This window comes from Chiloscyllium punctatum, chromosome 30 (genome assembly GCF_047496795.1).
Source record: "Chiloscyllium punctatum isolate Juve2018m chromosome 30, sChiPun1.3, whole genome shotgun sequence".
Lineage (NCBI taxonomy): Eukaryota > Metazoa > Chordata > Chondrichthyes > Orectolobiformes > Hemiscylliidae > Chiloscyllium > Chiloscyllium punctatum.
The window spans coordinates 26,403,303-26,424,533 of NC_092768.1; the positions used below are offsets into that span (position 1 = coordinate 26,403,303).

Genomic DNA, 21,231 nt, shown 5'->3' on the forward strand with positions numbered 1-21,231 from the left:
AAGCAGAAGAGTTTACCCCATGTCGTAACAGTCCTGAGATGAACAGAGGGATATCCACCTGTTTCAGGTGGGAAGCAACACAAGATCAGAAAATCAGAAGGGGCAGAATATCGTCAATAGGGCACAGAGGTGTCTTGTTTGAAGTATTCATCTAGTGCCCGTCGAGTTAATTTACCACCACCCCCTGCCATCTCTTCACTGCACCCCATTTTCCAATACTCTTTACATTGAAGTGCTCACAGTTAAAGTTTGGAAGATACTGTTATAGCTTTCCTCAGGCCACTAGGAGGCTCTGCATTCATAACTGGCAATGTGAAACTCCCCACACACCTCACTCTACTTCTTTTGTAATGAGCCTACATTCCATCCCTTTGCTTAGTGATCTCTTTGCCACTAGAAACAGTCTCTCCTTATTTACTCTGTCAAACCCTTCATACTTTCCAAATTCTCGTAGACCCTCCCATTAATATTCCCTGCAGAGGTACTGGTCATAACCATCCAATACCCTTGAGATACAGTTAGTGAATGGGGATCGGAGTGGGCTAAACTGGCTGCTGTGAGAAGGTGGAATGATGAGGAAGCACTTGGTGATTGAGAGAGTTGGAGAAGGTGAAGAAGAAATGGCTACGCATGGAAAATGCAACAGAGGAATGAAAAGGGCGGGAGTATAGAAAATGCCATTGGGGATTTGGGAAGAAGGAAGAAAAGGGGGTGGGGTTAAGGAGGATGATGAGTACAATGAAGTGGATTGTACCATTTCCATTCCTTATTACTTGCTGCACTTCCTTATTTTCATTGGTGTACAAGGGCACCTAGATTCCTTTGTACAACACATTTAAATATTACTCTGCCTTTCTGTTTTTCACATCAAACTACAAAACTTCATGCCCATCTATGCTACACTGTATCTGTCATAAGTCTGCCCACACACTCCACTAAGTCACCCTAAAATTTCTTTACACCCTGCTCACAACTCACATTCCCACCTTGTTTTAATTATCAGCAAACTCGGAATGTTGTAATTGGCTCCTTCATCCAAATGATTTTTATATATCCTGAATATCTGAAGCCCAACCATTGATCCCTGTGGTTCACTGCTAGTCACCACACACTACCCAGAAAACATCCACTTTTTTCCATCTCTCTTTTTCTGACCTGTCAATCAATTCTCCATCCATGTTAAACATTATCTGCAAACCCATTTACTTTAATTTTACCTACTAGCCTTCTGATGTGAGATCTTAACAAAAGCTCTCCTAACATCCAAATGCACCAAATCCGCTGTTCTCCCATATCAATTTGACTTGTTAAATCTTCAAAGAAAAACAGTACATTAGTTAAGCATGAATTGCCTTTCATAAACCCACACTGTTTTGCCTAGTCCTGCTAATGCTTTCCAAATAATCTTTTATAATGTCTTTTATGATAGACTCTGGCTTTTTCCCAAGAATTGAGGCACTGCTAATTCATCTGTAATTATATTGTTCTTCTCTTTCCATTTCTTTAAACAGTGACCTTACATTTGCCAGACTCCACTCTGTAGGAATTGCTCCAAAGTCAATAGATTTTTAGAAGATGCATCAAACAGTTCCAGGGCAATTTCCTTCAGCCCTCTGTGGTGTAGATTTGTGGAACCTGATGATTTAGGTTGTAAGTTTTCTCACTGAGCTAGTAGGTTTGTTCTTAGACGTTTTGTCACCATGCTAGGTAACATCAGTGAGCCTCTGGTGAAGCTTCAACAGAGGTTCACCGATGATGTTATCTAGCATGGTGACTAAATGTCTGAGAACAAACCTACCAGCTCAGCAAGCAAACTTACAACCTGAACTTCAACCTGAGCTCCACATTTTCTCAAAATTGCCTAATGACTTATCATATTAATCTCTCTTAATTTCTCCAACACCATTTTATTTTTTACAAGTACTGATTATCCTCATTATCTCCCTCGACTTTCACTTTTCAGCAAGGTTTTCTGTAGGTTTTCGTGACTCAACGTTCAGTTCAACAATTTCAAATTCTTGACTTCATTTTGTGAGTGTTTGTTTTCATACTTCAGATTTTAGAGTCATAGAGATGTATAAGATGGAAACAGACCCTTCGGTCCAACTCCTCATTTGCCAGCATGTAGTCTAAACCCTCATGTACCCATCCAGATGTCATTTAAATGCTGTAATTGTACCAGCCTCCACCACTTCCTCTGGCAACTCATTCCATGAAAGGGCATGAAAACATTGCCCTTTAAGTCCCTTTTATACCTTTCCCCACTCACCTTAAACCTATGCTCTCCAGTTCTGAACAGCCCCACCACAGGAAAAAGAACTTGTCTATTTATCCTATCCGTGCCACTTGTGATTTTATAAACCTCTATAAGGTCAGCCCTCCGCCTCTGGTGCTCCAGAGAAAACATTCAGCCTCTCCCTATAGTTCAAATCCTCCAACCCTGGCAACATTCTTGTAAATCTTTTCTGAACCCTCTCAAGTTTCACAACATCCTTCTGATAGGAAGGGGACAAGAATTGCACACAATATTCCAAAAGTGACCTAACCAATGTCCTGTACAGCCCCACTATGACCGCCCAGCTCCTATACTCAATGCTCTAACCAATAAAGGAAAGCATACCAAACACCTTCTTCACTATCCTATCTACCTGTGACTCTACTTTCAAGCAAATATGAACCTGCACTCTGAGGTCTCTTTGTTTAGCAACACTATCCAGGACCTTACCATTAAGTGTATAGGTACTGCTAAGACTTGCTTTTTCCAAAATGCAGCACCAAACATTTTTCTAAGTTAAACTCGATATACCACTCCTCAGACCATGGGCCCATCTGGTCAAGATCCCATTATAATCTGAGGTAACTTTCTTCGCTGTCCACTACACCTCTAATTTTGGTGTCATCTGCAAACTTACTAACTATACCTCTTAAGCTCACATCCAAATCATTTATATAATGATGAAAAGTAGTGGACCCAGCACCAATCCTTGTGGCACACCACTGGTCACAGGCCTCCAGTCTGAAAAACAACCCTCCACGACCCTCTGTCTTCTACCTTCATACCAGTTCTGTACCAAATGGCTAGTTAGAACATAGAACATTACAGCACAGTACAGGCCTTTCAACCCTCGATGTTACACCGACCTGTCATACCAATCTGAAGGCCATCTAACCTACACTATTCCATGTACATCCATATGCCTGTCCAGTGACGACTTAAATGTATTTAAAGTTGGTGAATCTATTACGGTTGCAGGCAAAGCATTCCATACCCTTACTACTCTAAGTAAAGAAACTACCTTTGACATCTGTCCTATATCTATCACCCCTCAATTTAAAGCTATGCCCTCTCGTGCTCACCATCACCATATTTGGAAAATGGTTCTCCCTGGCCACCTATCTAACCCTCTGATTATCTTATATGTCTCTATTAAGTCACCTTTCAAACTTCTCTCTAACAAATACAGCCTCAAGTCCCTCAGCCTTTCCTCAGAAGACCTTCCCTCCATACCAGGCAACATCCTAGTAAATCTCCTCTGCACCCTTTCCAAAGCTTCCACATCCTTCTTATTATGAGGTGACCAGAACTGTACACAATACTCCAAGTGCGGTCGACCAGAATTTTGTACAGCTGTAGCATAACCTCATGGTTCCAGAGCTCGATCCCTCTATTATTAATAAAAGCTAAAACATTGTATGCCTTCTTAACAACCCTGTCAACCTGGGTGACAACTTTCAAGGATCTGTGTACCTGGACACCGAAATCTCTCTGCTCATCTACACTACCAAGAATCTTACCATTAGCCCAGTTCTTTGCATACTGGTTACTCCGACCAAAGTGAATCACCTCACACTTATCCGCATTAAACTCCATTTGCCACCTCTCAGCCCATCTCTGCAGCTTATCTATGTCTCCCTGTAAGCTACAACATCATTTATCACTATCCAAAACTCCACTGGCCTTAGTGTCATCTGCAAATTTACTAACCCACCCTACTACACCCTCATTCAGGTCGTTTATAAAAATGACGAACAGCAGTGGACCCAACACCAACCCTTGCGGTACACCACTGGTAACTGGACTCCAGGCTGAACATTTCCCATGAACTACCACCCTCTGTCTTCTTTCAGCAAGCCAATTACTGATCCAAACTGCTGTCTCTCCCACAATCTCATTCTTCTGCATTTTGTACAAAAGCCTACTGTGGGAAACCTTATCGAATGCCTTGCTGAAATCCATATACACCACATCAACCGGTTTACTCTCATCTACCTTTTTGGTCACCTTCTCAAAGAACTCAATGAGGTTTGTGAAGCACGACCTACCTTTCACAAAATCGTGCTGACTATCCCTAATCAAATTATTATTTTCTGGATGATTATAAATCCTATCTCTTATAACCTTTTCCAACACTTTACTAACAACTGAAGTGAGGCTCACTGGTCTATAATTACCAGGGTTGTCTCTACTCCCCTTCTTGAACAGGGGAACCACATTTGCTATCCTCCAGTCTCCTGGCACTATTCCTGTAGACAATGGATTAGAGTTAGAATTAGGGTTAGGGTTAGGGTTATGGTTAGGGTTAGGGTTCTCCCTGTATTCCATGAGATCTAAACATGCTCACCAGTCTCCCATGTGGGACCTTGTCAAAAGCCTTACTGAAGTTGTTCTTTCATTTAGAATTGCACAAACTCCAGGTACATCTTTTGTTTCTTTCTTTCTTTTTGCATCATCGATATTCCTTTTGTCCTCATCCACCACAGAATGCACTGAAAACCAATTATATCTTGTATCTTTTCCCTTCTCTAATGAAAAGTCGTGCACCTGATACATTCATTCTGTTTCACGCTCTACACAAAACTCATGGAACTGACTGAGACTTGTCCCAGCGCTTTGTATTTAACTTGATTCTTGGTGAATCCTCTCCATCTATCCTCCAACCTCAGCATCAACAATTGCAAGGAGCTTATTGACTTGCTGTCAGTAAAATTGAGGCCATCCAATCAGCTGCATCTGCACTCTCTGTCCTTTCCTTGAGTTCTCTGGGCCACGTTGCCTCGACAGTTCCACCTTGTCCAAGCCTTAAACTTGCATCTTTCTTGCCATTTTTCATTCTTGCTCAGGGCTTGTCTTATCCATGAAGCAAAATGTTCACTTCCTCATCTGTACTCTGACATTCCAAGTGATAGGCTTATACCTGAAATGTCTCCTTTCCTGCTCCTAGGATGCTGCCTGATCTACTGGGCTTTTCCAGTGCCACATTTTTTTGACTCTGATCTCCAGCATCTGCAGTCCTCACTTTCTCGTATTCTGAATAATTGCTGACAGCATAGCTTCCTCATGTTACCTAATCCTGTCATCGGTTCCCTCCCTTCTGGTTCTGTACATCAGCCTCCCATAATCATCAATCAGTTCTCTTTACCCATGCTTGTGGCAAATGAAAATCCTACCTCCAAACATCATTTTCTCCAAACTCCTTGAAAATTTGACTTGAAAAATATTGTTAAAAGTAAAACACCAGCAAAACTTTGTGCCTATCTTTTCCACAACTCCATGTTTGAATCTCACCAAAGAGGTTTCCACCCCAGCCACAGTATTAGTACACCATATGGCATGGGTCCAGAAATAGGCTATTCAACCCATTGAGTGTGTTTCCCAATTGAATTGATCATGACTGAACTAATAGCCCTCAAATCCCCTTCCCTGCCTTTCCCCAGAATCATTGATTTCCTTACTGATTAATATTCCACACATTTCAGCATTGAATATTGTTGTGGACTAGGCTAGACTCCCTCAAAACATTCCAAGAAGGTTACCCAGACACTAACTTTGCTACTTGTTTTAAGCAGGTGTAAAATGGGTATTCCAGGAAAGATACCACTGGTCAAGCCTTTTAGTTTTAAACAAAACAGAATTTATTTACAAGATTACCAAGATGAAACACAAACAAAACAGAACAGAATACAGAATAACAATCTATCTGAAAACCAACAAATTATACAACTTAATGATGCTGTTCCCAACACTTGGAACAATCCCCATGAACACGCTGGCACAAGAGCTGAAATCAAACACAGGGTCTTACGGTAGAGAAGTCAAAGAGAGAGTATCAATCTAGACCTGTTTCCTTGGCCCAGCAGCTTTTTGTTTTCACACTACTGCTAAAGATCAAACCAAACCTGAGAAAGCTGGGCTGGGAGAACTGGCCTCTCCCCTTTCATGACACAAGTGTTTTATTTAAACTTGAAAGCCTTCTGCTTGAGGCAGTATCTGTTACCTATAATCAAATTGGCCCTAAAACTCTTCAACCCCAGTCTACAACTTTAATGAACTGTCTGAAAAAAAAAAGCCAAGGACAACATAACCTTGCTAAAGGAGTGGCATCATCATAACATACAGAATGAATCAACTTCAATAGCACTCAGAGTAAAGAATTCTACAGATTCAAACACTTCTGAGAGAAGAAATTCCTCCACCTTTCTGTTTAAATGCCTGACTCTTTTGAGATTATGCCCTGTGGTCCTCAACTCTCTCACAATGGGAATAAAACTTCCCACAGATGCCATGTCAAGTCCACCAAAAGTCTTTTATGCCTCAATGAAGATGCCTGCCATTCATTTACATTCCAGTCAGTACAGCCCCAACCTACTCACCTCCTTCTCATAAGACAATCTGTCCATACCAGGTATCAGCGAGTGAACATTCACTGGACTACTCCCAATGCCAATATATATTTTCTGAAAACTGTTCACAGTTTTCCATGTTTAATCTGACGAGTGCCTTGTATAGTTTTAGCAGATCCTTACTACTTTAAGTGAATTGCCTACATTTCATTTTGACTCACCTGTTATCCACTGAATATCAGTACTAGCATTTGTGAATCATTGTTGGGGACCCCCAAGTCTGTTTGTCCTTTAGTGTTCTGCGGTTTTTCCCCATTTAAGAAATATTCAGCTCCTCTATGCTGCCTGTCAAAGAACTTAACTTTACATTTCCCCACATTATGTTACATAGAATAATTGAAACATGTGGTACACAATAGGTCTTATGACCAATTGAGTTTTTCCAGCCAAAAATATATTAAGTCGACACTAAACCCAACTTCTGGACCTGGGCCCATAGTTTTGGATGTTACGATGCTTCAAGTTCTCGTTGTGACCAGCTTGTGCCTTTTAAGAAATATTCTATCCTATTTCTCTTGAAGATTGGTACTGACACCATGGTGCGAGTATATCTGCTTCAGAAGCAGGGATAAACAGCTTTGAGCTCCCTGAGTGTTTTGTTTTAAGGAGACAAACCTGCAACCCATTCTAAAAGATGAAAGACTTAACAATCTCAATTAGATTCCCTACAGCATAGAAACAGGCCCTTAGGCCCAATTAGTCCACACCGACCCTCCAAAGAGTAACCTCCCCAGACTCATTTCCCTACATTTACCCCTGACCCTACAGGCAATTTAGCATGGCCAATTCACCTGACATGCACTTCTCCTGGAATTTGGGAGGAAACCGGAGCACCCAGAGCAAACCCACTTAGAAACGGGGAGAATGTGCAAACTCCACACACACACAGTTACCGAAGGCCAGAATCAAACCAGGTCCCTGGTGCTGTGAGGCAGCAGTGCTAACCACTCACACACCACCCAAGTTTGTTAAACATATCATTTTAGTTGCATGACACTGTAATCTTTTACTATAAATTCTGTATCTTATGGTCCTGCTTCATAACCACTTGATGATGGAGCAGCATTCCAAAGCTAGTGCTTCCAAATAAACCTGGTGGGCTATAACCTGTATCTTTGTCCATCGTCGATTCCTTCACATCATGGCTATCTTCACTAAACCTGACAGTGGGAATATGTTTTGTCTGTAACGACTTCAATTTCTCTCTCCGCAAATATCCCCAAACCAATTGTTCTTGTCATGGTTTCATCAGATGCCTGATGTACTTTCCAACATCACAACAAAAACCTTCCTTAAAGTGCCGAGGGACATTGCAATGTTATAAGTGGCGCTAGATCAATATAATAACCTCACAAGTCCATTTTCCATGAAGATTTATGTATCTATCATTTAAAACAGTTCACAGACATTTAGCCACTTTGTTTATAAGGTCGAACGGGTGCAGTCATTCACAGAGTTCAGGTTAATAATCTAAACCTGGAATTCAACACAGGTGTTGGACTCATCAATGAGTTCCCCGTTTATAGTCCTGACGACATTTTCATATAAAGGAAACATATTCTTAATATTGTGAAGGAGACAACAGACTAAAACATATAGGAACAGAAAGGTAGACAGAGGGTGGTGTTGGAAATAGGTGGGGCGTGAGTTCTCCCTGAAATTTGCTGCAGAGTGAACTCACTGCGGACTACAAATCCTCTGGTGAAACCCAGATTGGTAAAATGAATTGTGTGGACAACTGCAGCCAATCATTCTCAGTCACAAAGTATTGTAATATTACAAAAATATTTTAAAGTCAGAGAAAGAAATCTTCTCGGAGAAGAAACCTGTAAGGATCTTGCATGTATATAGCGCCATTCACAAAAATGGGATGTCCTGTGGCACTCTACAGAACATTCAACTTTTCTGAGATGTAGTTACTCTTGCGATGTGGAAAGTTCATCAGGCATCTCGAGCACTGCATTGAAACCAGTGACCAGAACGGCTGGCTTGCGGATGTTAGTTGAGTGAGAAAGGTAAGTCATTGCAGACGGAAGATATTCCCATTGTCAGGTGAGAAGAATGTCATATTATTTACAACAAACATAGAGAACACATTCTGTGACAGTTTAAAGACTCGTTCGAAAACCCCAAGACTTACTCAGTACAGCCAGGCAGAGTCGGTGTGGATTATTGTCCAGGCCTCGATGGCCTGACTGCTCTCAGAGGTAAGAGAGCTCCCACTGAGCCACAACTGACACACTTGCCTTCACTGGTCAGTGCAATGAGTATCGAAGTTGGAGAGTCATATTGTGGTGTTCGTTAGCCCACTTTTAGGATAATGTGCTGCTTAAAATTCTGGTCACCCTGCTATCAGAAGGATGTTATTAAATTTGAAAGGATGCAAAAATAAATTTTAAAAAATGTTATCGAAACTAGGGTTTGAGCTGCAGAGAGAGACTCAACAGACTGGGGTCTTTCTTTTCCCCTGGAGCATCGGAGGCAGCAGGGTGGCCTTATAGAGTTTTACAAAATCATGAGGGGGATTGATAGGGTAAGAAGACAAGGTCTTTTTTCCCTTAAGATTGGGGAGTCCAAAACTAAAGGTCATAGGTTTAAGGTGAGAGGGAAACAAATTAAAAGGGACATGAGGGGCACTTTTTTCACGCAGAGTATGCGTATGGAATGAGCAGACAAAGGAGGCATTAAAGGTAGGTATAAAATTTAAAAAGCATCTGAATGGGTACAGGATTAGAAAGGGTTTAGGGGGATATGAGCCAAACACAGGTAAATGGGACCAATTCAGTTTAGAATATCTGGTCTGCACAGATGGGTTGGACCAAATGGTCTGTTTCCTCAAAGCAATAGTTCTGAAGAAGAATCACTGGACCCAAAACATTAACTTTGATTCCTCTCCACAGATGCAGCCAGACTTGCTTAGTTTTTCCAGCAATTTCTGGGTTGTTTTGGGGCAGTTTCTGTGCTGTATGTCTCAAAAGAGGGGAAACAGTAAACTTTGCACTGTTGCTAAATGACACAGCAGAGTTAGTAGTGGGAAACAAAGAAATGGCTGAAGAACTGAATGATTACTTCACATCAGTCTCTACGATATGAGTAATAGCTAAAAATTCAAGAAAGTGAGGAGCAGACCTGAGTATGGTGGCCATACTCAGGTCTCACTCTCTGGGCGGAGCAGGTAACGGCTGTCTGCTGGGTTTTTTTAAGTCGCGGTATAGTCCAGTTATTGTTGTTTTAACGGCTAAAATTTAAAGTTTTTTTTAAGCGCCTAGCGGACCCGGAAGCTGGTGTCACGCTAGCTTACCTGGGAAGGTATTTTTTCTTATAAAAGCGCGCAGGCGAGGAACTCGAGGCACTACAGGGGTAGAGCCTCCCACCCACCCTCCTCTTCTAACCTAATAATACAACCCGTTGTGATAAGCAGGTAAGTGCTGCATTTTGCTTGTTTGTTTCTTTAGAACCAGTTTTTAAAATTTACCTTTTAGAGGGATGGCAGCGAAGGCAGTGCAATGTTCCTCTTGCAACATGTATGAGGTGAGAGAAGCCATTAGCGTCCCTCCTGATTACACTTGCAAGAAGTGCACCCATCTCCAGCTCCTCCAAGACCGTGTTAGGGAACTGGAGCTGGAGTTGGATGAACTGCGGATCATTCGGGAGGCAGAGGGGGTCATAGATCAGAGCTTTAGGGAAGTAGTTACTCCGAAAGTTATAGAGAGATGGGTGACAGTGAGGGGGAGTGGGAGGAAGCAGCCAGTACAGGGACCCCCTGCGGTCATTCCCCTCAAGAACACGTATACCGTTTTGGATACTTGTGGGGGGGATGACTTACCAGGGGTAAGCAACGAGGTTCAGGCCTCTGGCACGGAGCCTGTCCCCGTTACTCAGAAGGGAAGGGTGGTGAAAGGTAGAGCGATAGTTATTGGGGACTCAATAGTGAGGGGCACAGATAGGCGGTTTTGGGGGGCCACAGAGACTCACGATTGGTATGGTGCCTCCCAGGTGCAAGGGTACGTGATGTCTCTGATCGTGTTTTCCGGGTCCTTAAGGGGGAGGGGGAGCAGCCCCAGATCGTGGTCCACATTGGCACCAACGACATAGGTAGGAAGAGGGATGAGGATGTTAGACAGGCTTTCAGGGAGCTAGGTTGGAAGCTCAGAGCTAGAACGAACAGAGTTGTTGTCTCTGGTTTGTTACCCGTGCCACGTGATAGAGAGTCGAGGAATAGGGAGAGAGAGGAGTTAAATGCGTGGCTACAGGGGTGGTGCAGGAGGGAGGGATTCCGGTATTTGGATAACTGGGATTCTTTCTGGGGAAGGTGGGACCTCTATAAACAGGATGGTCTACACATAAACCTGAGGGGCACCAGTATCCTTGGGGGAAGGTTTGCTAGTACTCTTTGGGAGGGTTTAACTAACTCTGCAGGGGCATGGGAACCTGGAGTGTAGCTTTAGGGTACAGGACCTTGAGTGTAGGGAGGTTAGGAACATGGCATCGATCTCGAAGGAGGGTGCCTGTAAACAGGAAGGTGGCTTGAAGTGTGTATAATTCAATGCCAGAAGTATAAGAAATAAGGTAGGTGAACTTGCAGCATGGGTTGGTACCTGGGACTTCGATGTTGTGGCCATTACAGAGACGTGGGTAGAACAGGGACAGGAATGGCTGTTGCAGGTTCCAGGGTTTAAATGTTTTAGTAGGGTCAGAGATGGGGGTAAAAGAGGGGGAGGTGTGGCATTGCTTGTCAAGGATAGTATTACAGCAGTAGAAAGGGTGATGGAGGAAGACTTGCCATCTGAGGTAGTTTGGGCGGAGGTTAGAAATAGGAAAGGTGAGGTCACCCTGTTAGGAGTTTTCTACAGGCCTCCTAATAGTCCGAGAGAAGTAGAGGAAAGTATTGCGAGGATGATTCAGGAGAAGAGTGAAAGTAGCAGGGTGGTTGTTATGGGGGACTTTAACTTCCCAGATATTGACTGGGAAAGCTATAGCTCGAGTTTGTTAGATGGGTCAGTGTTTGTCCAATGTGTGCAGGAGGGTTTCCTGACACAATATGTAGACAGGCCAACAAGAGATGAGGCTATACTGGATTTGGTTCTAGGTAATGAACCAGGCCAGGTGTTAGACTTGGAGGTAGGTGAGCACTTCGGGGGCAGTGACCACAACTCGGTGACTTTTACTCTAGTGATGGAGAGGGATAAGTGTGCACTGCAGGGCAACAGTTATAGCTGGGAGCAGGGAAATTATGATGCGGTGAGGCATGACTTAGGATGCGTGGATTGGAAAAATAGGCTTCAAGGGAAGAACACAAATGATATGTGGAGATTGTTCAAGGAACAGCTAATGGGTGTCCTTGATAAGTATGTACCAGTCAGGCAGGGAGTAAAGGGTCTTGTGAGGGAGCCATGGTTTAACAAGGAATTGGAATCCCTTGTGTAAGGGAAGAGGGCAGCCTATGTAAAGATGAGGCATGAAGGTTCAGTTGGGGCGATTGAGAGTTATAAGGTAGCCAGGAAGGATCTAAAGAGAGAGCTAAGAGCAGCGAGAAGGGGACATGAAAAGTCCTTAGTTGGTAGGATTAGGGAAAACCCAAAGGTTTTCTATAGGTATGTCAGGAAGAAAAGGATGACAAGGGTAGGTATCGGTCCAGTCAAGGATAGTAGTGGGAAGTTGTGTGTGGAGGCGGAGGAGATCGGTGAGACACTAAATCAATACTTTTCGTCAGTATTCACTCAGAAACAGGCCATTGTTGCCGATGTGAATACTGAGTCACAATTAATTAGAATGGACGGCTTTGAGGTATGTAGGGAATAGGTGTTGGAAATTCTGGAAAGGATGAAAATAGATAAGTCCCGTGGGCCTGATGGCATTTATCCTAGGATCCTCTGGGAAGCTAGGAGGAGATAGCAGAGCCATTGGCCTTGATTTTTATGTCATCGTTGTCTACGGGAATAGTGCCAGAAGACTGGAGGATAGCGAATGTGGTCCCCTTGTTCAAGAAGGGGAGCAGGGATAGCCCGAGTAACTATAGGCCAGTGAGTCTAACTTCTGTTGTGGGCAAAGTCTTAGAGAGAATTGTAAGGGATAGGATTTATGAACATCTGGATAGGAATAATGTGATCAAGGATAGTCAGCATGGTTTTGTGAAGGGCAGGTCATGCCTCACAAACCTTATTGAATTCTTTGAGAAGGTGACCAAGGAAGTGGACGAGGGTAAAGCAGTAGATGTGGTGTATATGGATTTTAGCAAGGCGTTCGATAAGGTACCCCATGGCAGGCTAATGCAAAAACTACGGAGGTATGGCATTGAGGGTGCATTAGAGGTTTGGATTAGGAATTGGCTGGCTGGAAGGAGACAGAGGGTAGTAGTTGATGGTATAGGTTCATCTTGGAGCGCAGTTACTAGCGGTGTTCCACAAGGATCTGTTTTGGGACCATTGCTGTTTGTCATTTTTATAAATGACCTGAAGGAGGGGCTTGAAGGCTGGGTGAGCAAGTTTGCGGATGACACGAAAGTCGGTGGAGTTGTGGACAGCGAAGAATGATGTGGCAGGTTACAGTGGGATATAGATAAGTTGCAGAGCTGGGCAGTAAGGTGGCAAATGGAATTCAATGTAGCTAAGTGTGAAGTCATTCACTTTGGTAGGAGTAACAAGAAGATGGATTACTGGGCTAATGGTAGACTACTTGGTAGTGTGGATGAGCAGAGGGATCTTGGTGTCCATGTACACAGATCTTTGAAAGTTGCCACCCAGGTAAATAGTGCTGTGAAGAAGGCATATTGTGTACTGGGCTTTATTGGTAGAGGAATTGAGTTCCGGAGTCCTGAGGTCATGTTGCAGTTGTTAAGACTCTGGTGCGGCCTCATCTGGAGTATTGTGTGCAGTTTTGGTCGCCATATTATAGGAGGGATGTGGAGGCATTGGAACGAGTGCAGAGGGGGTTTACCAGGATGTTGCCTGGTATGGTAGGAAGATCGTATGAGGAAAGGCTGAGGCACTTGGGGCTTTTCTCATTGGAGAAAAGAAGGTTTAGGGGAGATTTGATAGAGGTGTACAAGATGATTAGGAGTTTAGATAGGGTTGACAGTGAGAACCTTTTTCCGCGTATGGAGTCAGCTGTTACCAGGGGACACAGCTTTAAATTAAGGAGTGGTAGGTATAGGACAGATGTTAGGGGTAGATTTTTTACTCAGCGGGTTGTGAGTTCATGGAATGCCCTGCCAGTAGCAGTGGTGGACTCTCCCTCTTTATGGTCATTTAAGCGGGCATTGGACAAGCATATGGAGGATAGTGGGCTAGTGTAGGTTAGGTAGGCTTCGGTCGGCGCAACATCGAGGGCCGAAGGGCCTGTACTGCGCTGTATTTTTCTATGTTCTATGTTCTATCAACAAGGGGAAGTTGCTAGAAAAACTGAATGGTCTGAAGGTGGATAAATTACCTGGACCAGATGGACTCACCCCGGAGTTAGATTAGATTCCCTACAGTGTGGAAACAGGCCCTTCGGCCCAACAAGTCCACACCGACCCTCGGAAGAGCAACCCACCCAGATCCATTCCCCTACACCTAATACAATTTAGCATGGTCATTTCACCTAAGCTGCACATCTTTCCTCCTGTGGGAGGAAGGCAGAGCACCCAGAGGAAACCCATGCAGATACGGGGAGATAGTTGCCCGAGGTGGGAATTGAACCCTGGTGCCTGGCGCTGTGAGGCAGCAGTGCTGACCACTGAGCCACCGTGCCGCCCCTTCAGCCACCATGCTTCTATACTCAATGGAGTCTAGAAGGATGATGGGGGCATCTAGTTGAAATATACAGAATACCAAATGGCCCGGACAGAGTAGATGTTGGGGAGATGTTTCCATTGGTAGGAGAGTCTCGGACCTGAGGGCATAGATTTCAAGTAAAGGGAAGATCTTTCAGAATGGAGATAATGAGAAATTTCTTCAACGAGAGAGTTGTGAATCTATGGATTTCATTGTCAAAGAAGGCTGTGCAGACAATCAGGAGTCTGGGAGAACACAGCAAGCCAGGCAGCATCAGGTGGTGAAGAAGTCAATGTTTAAGGTGTAACCCTTCTTTACCTCCTCATGCTGCCTGGCTTGCTATATTCTCCCAGTCTCCTGCTTCTCTACCTTGGATTGCAGAATCTTCAGGTTTTTTTTGTCTCTGATGAAGACTGTGCAGGCCAGCTCATTGGGTGTATTTAAGATTGAGATAGATAGGTTCTTGACTATCAAGGGGATTAAGGGTTACAGGAAGACAGCGTGACAATGGGGTTGAATGGTGGAGCAGTCTCAATGGGCTGAATGGCCTAATTCTGCTTCTATATCTTATGGTCTTAACTGACACCTATCACTAAAAGGAAGTGAGGACTGCAGATGCCGGAGATCAGAGTCTAAGAGTATGGTGCTGGAAAAGCACACCGGGTGAGGCAGCATTTGAGGAACAGGATCAAGGGCTTAAAGCCCGAAACGTCAACTCTCCAGCTCCTCGGATGCTGCCTGACTTGCTGAGCTTTTCCAGCACCACACTTCTTCACATATCACGAGGCCAGAGGCAGTTTTCCAACTATTGCTAGAATGTTCATTTACCGAGGAAATCTGGACATTTAAGGCGACGCATTTTCTGTCGATGCCGTGAGTTCCCGGAAGTGTCCGTCAGACTCTGTGTTCAATGCACCCTTCTCACCGAGTCTGTGTCAGAAATACAGAAAATCAGCTGATTGTAAAAAGCCTTGGCATTCAAGAAAACAGACAGGTATCCTCCGTGCCTCTACTTTATTCATATTTCTTCTCCTTGTCCCACAGCCTGCAAAGATGTCTGTCTGAATGTCCTGTTGAGACTGATTCCACCCAGTCTCACGGTTACTCCTTGTGATGGTCAGCAGCTTGTTCCAAAAATACCAAGAGCTCGGAGTGAACTGTCACTCTGTGTTCCTCAAAGCTGGATTCTCCTTCAACATTTTAAGTTCGGTATTCCTCACTGCGAAAATGTCGACAGCTCAAAACCAGATTCGAACAATGACTGTGAATACTTTGACGACATTCATCATGAAATCTTTGAAGTGCAAGAGTTCACCAGCGCAGTCACATTGGAACTCCGCTTACCCGCATTCTCCCCGTAGCCCTTAATTCCCCGAGACAACAAGAATCTATCAATCTCTGCCTTGAAGACATTTAGCGTCCAGGCCTCCACTGCACTCTGCGGCAATGAATTCCACAGGCCCACCACTCTCTGGCTGAAGAAATGTCTCCGCATTTCTGTTCTGAATTTACCCTCTCTAATTCTAAGGCTGTGTCCACGGGTCCTAGTCTCCTCACCTAATGGAAACAATTTCCTAGCATCCACCCTTTCCAAGCCATGTATTATCTTGTACGTCTCTATTGAGTCTCCCCTTAATCTTCTAAACTCCAATGAATACAATCCCAGGATCCTCAACCGTTCCTCATATGTTAGACCAACCATTCCAGGAATCATCCTCTCTGCTGGACACGTTCCAGTGCCGGTATGTCCTCCCTGAGGTGTGGGGACCAAAACTGGACACAATACTCCAAATGGGGCCTAACCAGAGCTTTATAAAGTCTCAGTAGCACATCGCTGCTTTTATATTCCAACCCTCTTGAGATAAGTGACAACATTGCATTTGCTTTCTTAATCAGGGACTCAACCTGCATGTTTACCTTTAGAGAATCCTCGACTAGCACTCCCAGATCCCTTTGTATTTTGGCTTTATGAATTTTCTCACCGTTTAGAAAGTAGTCTGTGCTTTTATTCTTTTTGCCAAAGTGCAAGACCTCATATTTGCTCACATTGAATTCCATCAGCCATTTCCTGGACCACTCTCCCAAACTGTCCAGATCCTTCTGTAGCCTCCCCACTTCCTCAGTACTATCTGCCTGTCCACCTAACTTCGTATCATTGGCAAACTTCGCTAGAATGCCCCCAGTCCCTTCATCCAGATCATTAATATATAATGCGAACAGCTGTGGCCCCAATACTGAACCCTGCGGGACACCGCTCGTCACCGGCTGCCATTCCGAAAAAGAACCTTTTATCCCAACTCTCTGCCTTCTGTCAGACAGCCAATCCTCAATCCATACCAGTAGCTCACCTCGAACACCATGGGCCCTAACCTTGCTCAGCAGCCTCCCGTGTGGCACCTTATCAAAGGCCTTTTGGAAGTCTAGGTAGACCACATCCACTGGGTTTCCCTGGTCTAACCTACTTGTCACGTCTTCAAAGAATACCAACAGGTTTGTCAGGCATGACCTCCCCTTACTAAATCCATGTTGACTTGTTCTAATCAGACTCTGCTCTTCAAAGAATTTACAAACCTCACCCTTAATGATGGATTCTAGAATTTTACCAACAACTGAGGTTAAGCTAATTGGCCTATAATTTTCCATCTTTTGTCTTGATCCTTTCTTGAACAAGGGGGTTACAAGAGCGATCTTCCAATCATCCGGGACTTTCCCTGACTCCAGTGACTCTTGAAAGATCTCAACCAATGCCTCTGCTATTTCCTCAGCCACCTCTCTCAGAACTCTAGGATGTATCCCATCGGGGCCAGGAGATTTATCAATTTTAAGACTTTTTAGCTTTTCTAGCACTATCTCTTTTGTAATGGCAACCATACTCAACTCAGCCCCATGACACCCTTTAATTGTTAGGATATTACTCATGTCTTCCACTGTGAAAACTGACGCAAAGTACTTGTTAAATTCTCCTGCTATTTCCTTATCTCCCATCACTAGGCTTCCAGCATCAGTTTGAAGTGGCCCAATGTCTACTTTTGCCTGTCGTTTGTTTCTTAGGTATTAAAAGAAACTTTTACTCTCAATTCTAATATTACTGGCTAGCCTACCTTCATATTTGACCCTCTCCTTTCTTATTACTCTCTTTGTTATCCTCTGTTTGTTTTTGTAGCCTTCCCAAACTTCTGATTTCCCACTGCTCTTGGCCACTTTATAGGATCTCTCTTTTTCTTTAATGCATTTCCTGACTTCTTTGTCAGCCATGGCTATCTAATCCCTCCGTGGATAATCTTCCTTTTCTTGGGGATGAACCTCTGTACAGTGTCCTCAGTTATACCCACAAACTCCTGCCATTTTTGCTCTACTGTCTTCCCCGCTAGCCTCTGCTTCCAGTCTATTTTTGTCAGATCCTCTCTCATGCCCTCATAATTATCTTTATTTACCTGTAACACCATTACATCCGATTTTGCCTTCTCTCTTTCAAACTCCAGACTGAACTCTACCATATTATGATCGCTGCTTCCTAAGGGTTCCCTTACTTTAAGATCTTTTATAAAGTATTTTATAAAACTGAAAGCTGTTTGAATCAGGAAGTGCTGAGATTGATCATGGCTTCCAGACAGCAGCTCCTGAGACTGACCGAGGAGACAATTTGTCCCATTTGTCTGGATTTCTTCACCGATCCGGTTACACTGGATTGTGGACACAATTTCTGCTGCTCCTGTATCACCCAGAGTTGGGAAAAGAAGGAGATAAACTCCTGCCCGGAATGTAGAGAGGAGTTTCCGGAAAGAAACCTCGGGGTAAATCGGGCCTTAGCGAACCTGGCCGAGGAGGCTCGAAAATTAAAGCTGGAGCCGGAAGAGAAGGAAAGTAAACCTCACTGTGAGGAACATCAGAGAGAACTGGAGCTGTTTTGTGAAACTGACAAAAAATTGATCTGTGTGATGTGTAGAGGTTCGCGGGAACACAGAGAACACCGCTTCCTGATGATCAATGAAGCTGTTGAAATCTACAAGGTAAACAGAGAAACGTGAAAGCTGAGAGTTTATCACATTTTCACTGTCTCACGCTTTAATTGTGCAATTTTTGCTCGCAAATCCAGGATCAGCTGAAATCCTCCATAGAATCTCTCACAGAGAAGAAATCGGCAGCTTTAAAGACAGAACTGACCCAGAAGCGGAAGATTTCCGAAGTGAGGGTGAGCTCTCCCTGTGCTGATTTTCTGGGATCTCGGTTAGTTTTGTTTCTCTTTACCGCGGGACATTAATGAGGTTTCACATTTCATTTGGTAGGAACAGGCGAGCAGTCTGCAGACCCACATCACATCCGAGTTCACTAAAATGCACCAGATTCTCACTGAGAAAGAGCAGCGTTTACTCAGAGATCTCAGGGAAGAAGAGGAGAGGATTGTGGAACCGATGAAGAAAAACCTTCGAGAGATTCAGGAGTATTTAAATTCCATTGAGGAGAAACTCTCAAAGTTACAGAAACAGATAGAGCAAAAAGACGAGCTGATATTTCTGAAGGTGAGGGTATATTTGATCTGTTCCAGCCATGATCACCAATTTTAAATGATATAACGTTAAAGCTCGTGAATAAATAACATAATCCTCATTTACTGGAGGGAAACATGAAGTTTTACCTTAGTACACTGTACTTGCACAAGTCAGTAATGTTTTGTGAACACAGCAGGGTATGCAAATGAATATGCGTATCACGTCATCTTCTGTTGGCTCATTTAATTAAGAAAAATATACACTGATATAGTAGATGATTCAATCTCACGGGAAATCCCAAAACATGTCAAAATAACTCAAAATAAGTTAAATACGTATCACACACCTGACAAATACTGAAGTCGAAATAAATTATGTTGCCCTTGTTTTTTTCAGAGGGTTCTCAAACGCAGAGACTCCAGGAGGTCTAGATTTGAAGTGTTTAGCGCCAATTTGATTATAGCTAACACGTACTGCTTCAGGCAAAAGGCTTTCGAGTTTTAGAGATAAAGACACCCATACAATGAAAGGGGAGTGGTCAGTCCGACCAGCTCAGCTTTGCTGTGGTTGGCTTGGTTTGGTTTTAGCAAGCAGGCAGTCGTGAAGCTGCTGGACCCAAAGAAACAGCTCCATGCTGATCCTCCCTCTCTCTGACATCTCTCCTGTAAGAACCAGTGTTGTACTTTTTCCTTGTTTTGCAAAGGGATGCTTATGTGGATTGTTGCAAGTATTTGGAACAGCATCACTAAATTGGGATCATCTGTTTTGGATACAGTTATTCTATTTTCTGTTCTCTTTTGTTTGTGCTTCATTCAGTAATCTTGCAAATAAATTCCGTTTTGTTTAAAACTAAATTGGGCCAACTGCATCACTCCTGGATTATCCATGTTACACCTGTTTAAAACAACTGGCAAAGTTAGGGTTCAGGCTACTTTCTTGAAATGCCTTAAGGGAGTCTGGCCTGGTCCAGACTTCCTTTGCTAATAGTGTCTTCAAATTCCTCAGGTTTTATTATCTCCTGGGACTTCTGTTGTAATCCAGTTACAGTTGCACGTGCAGAGTGTGTGGGTGTTTCTGGTACAGTGGGAATTTGAGAGTCACTGTGTCTGTCAGCAGTAATACTGGCCAGTTCCAGTTTATTTTTCCCTCTCCTCAATCTTCCTTCCTAAATGTATCACTTTACACTTCCGTGTTGTGTCTGCTCATTTCAGCAGCCTGTCTGTCTCCTCCTGAAATCTGTTACTGCCATCCTCACTGTTTGTGATTCATTTCTTTCAGGAGGAAGCTTGTTGGAAGAGAAGGTAGGACATGCTCTTTACTGAAACTCTGCACAGTTTGCTCAATAACTGAGGGACAGGTTATTATGGGTTTATTTCCTAGTTATTCTTGTCGCTTTAAGAGTTAATTTATTAAGTGACAGTAACTCTACTCATGTTCACAAGCGACTGTAATGTATGATTGAAACAGTATTAGATTTCATAAAACTGATTGACAATATTGTAATCAATGACAAGGTGCCTGTAAATAATATAACCTGGTTCACAGGCTGGAAGTGATCACTGACTGAATTTGGGCTGTTTGTGTGTCTCTGACCTTCCCCCTGACCCTGAGAGGGTCACACAGCCCATGTTTCCAGGTAACCATGACCACCCGTCTCTGTCACTGATTACCTCCTGACAGTCAAAATTTAAAGCTTTTAATGACACTAACTCACACCGTAACCTGCTTGACCACATCAACACAATGCTGTGATTATATAGTACCTTTTATGAAATATACGGTCCCAGGTCATTTGACAGCAGTAAAAGAAAGCAAAACATAACACCGAGAGATTAATATATCTGACTGGATTTGGACATCTTATAGAAGAAAATAGCAATAGCAAGATGGAAAGATTTAGAAAAGGAATTCAAAGCTGAAAGCCTCAACAGCAGAAGGGCCAAGCTCCGCAATGGGGAAGTGACTGAAATCAGAGATGTTAAAGAGGCGGGAAGTAGAGGAGCAGGATTCTCCGAGGGTTGTGGGCCCCACCTGTTACAGAGTTTCACATGAGGCTTTGAAGTGTTTTCAATCTTTGTTCCAGTCTCTGTTTACAATGCAGCAAGGGCACAGGGGAATGTTTATAATCTCCTGTGCTGAGTGATGTCTTAGTAACTAAAGTTATAAGTTTATGACTTTTCTTTGACCTGGGTTTTCCAATCCTTGCCTTTGCATTCTCATGTTATCTTTTGCTCTGTTTTAGAAACAACTTAATATTTTACTTTTAATCACATTTGTTCAAACGCAAATGTGCTGAAATCTTGACT

General features: G+C 43.4%; 1 protein-coding gene across 1 annotated transcript in view; it reads left to right on the top strand.

The window, feature by feature from the left end:
• Nucleotides 1-21,231, top strand: part of LOC140455535 (uncharacterized) — a 76,212-nt gene that overhangs the window by 43,821 nt on the left and 11,160 nt on the right. The window contains 4 exon segments of the mRNA XM_072550475.1: nt 17,972-18,445; nt 18,532-18,627; nt 18,722-18,955; nt 20,204-20,226. Of these exon segments, the coding sequence (XP_072406576.1) occupies nt 17,972-18,445; nt 18,532-18,627; nt 18,722-18,955; nt 20,204-20,226 (827 nt within the window).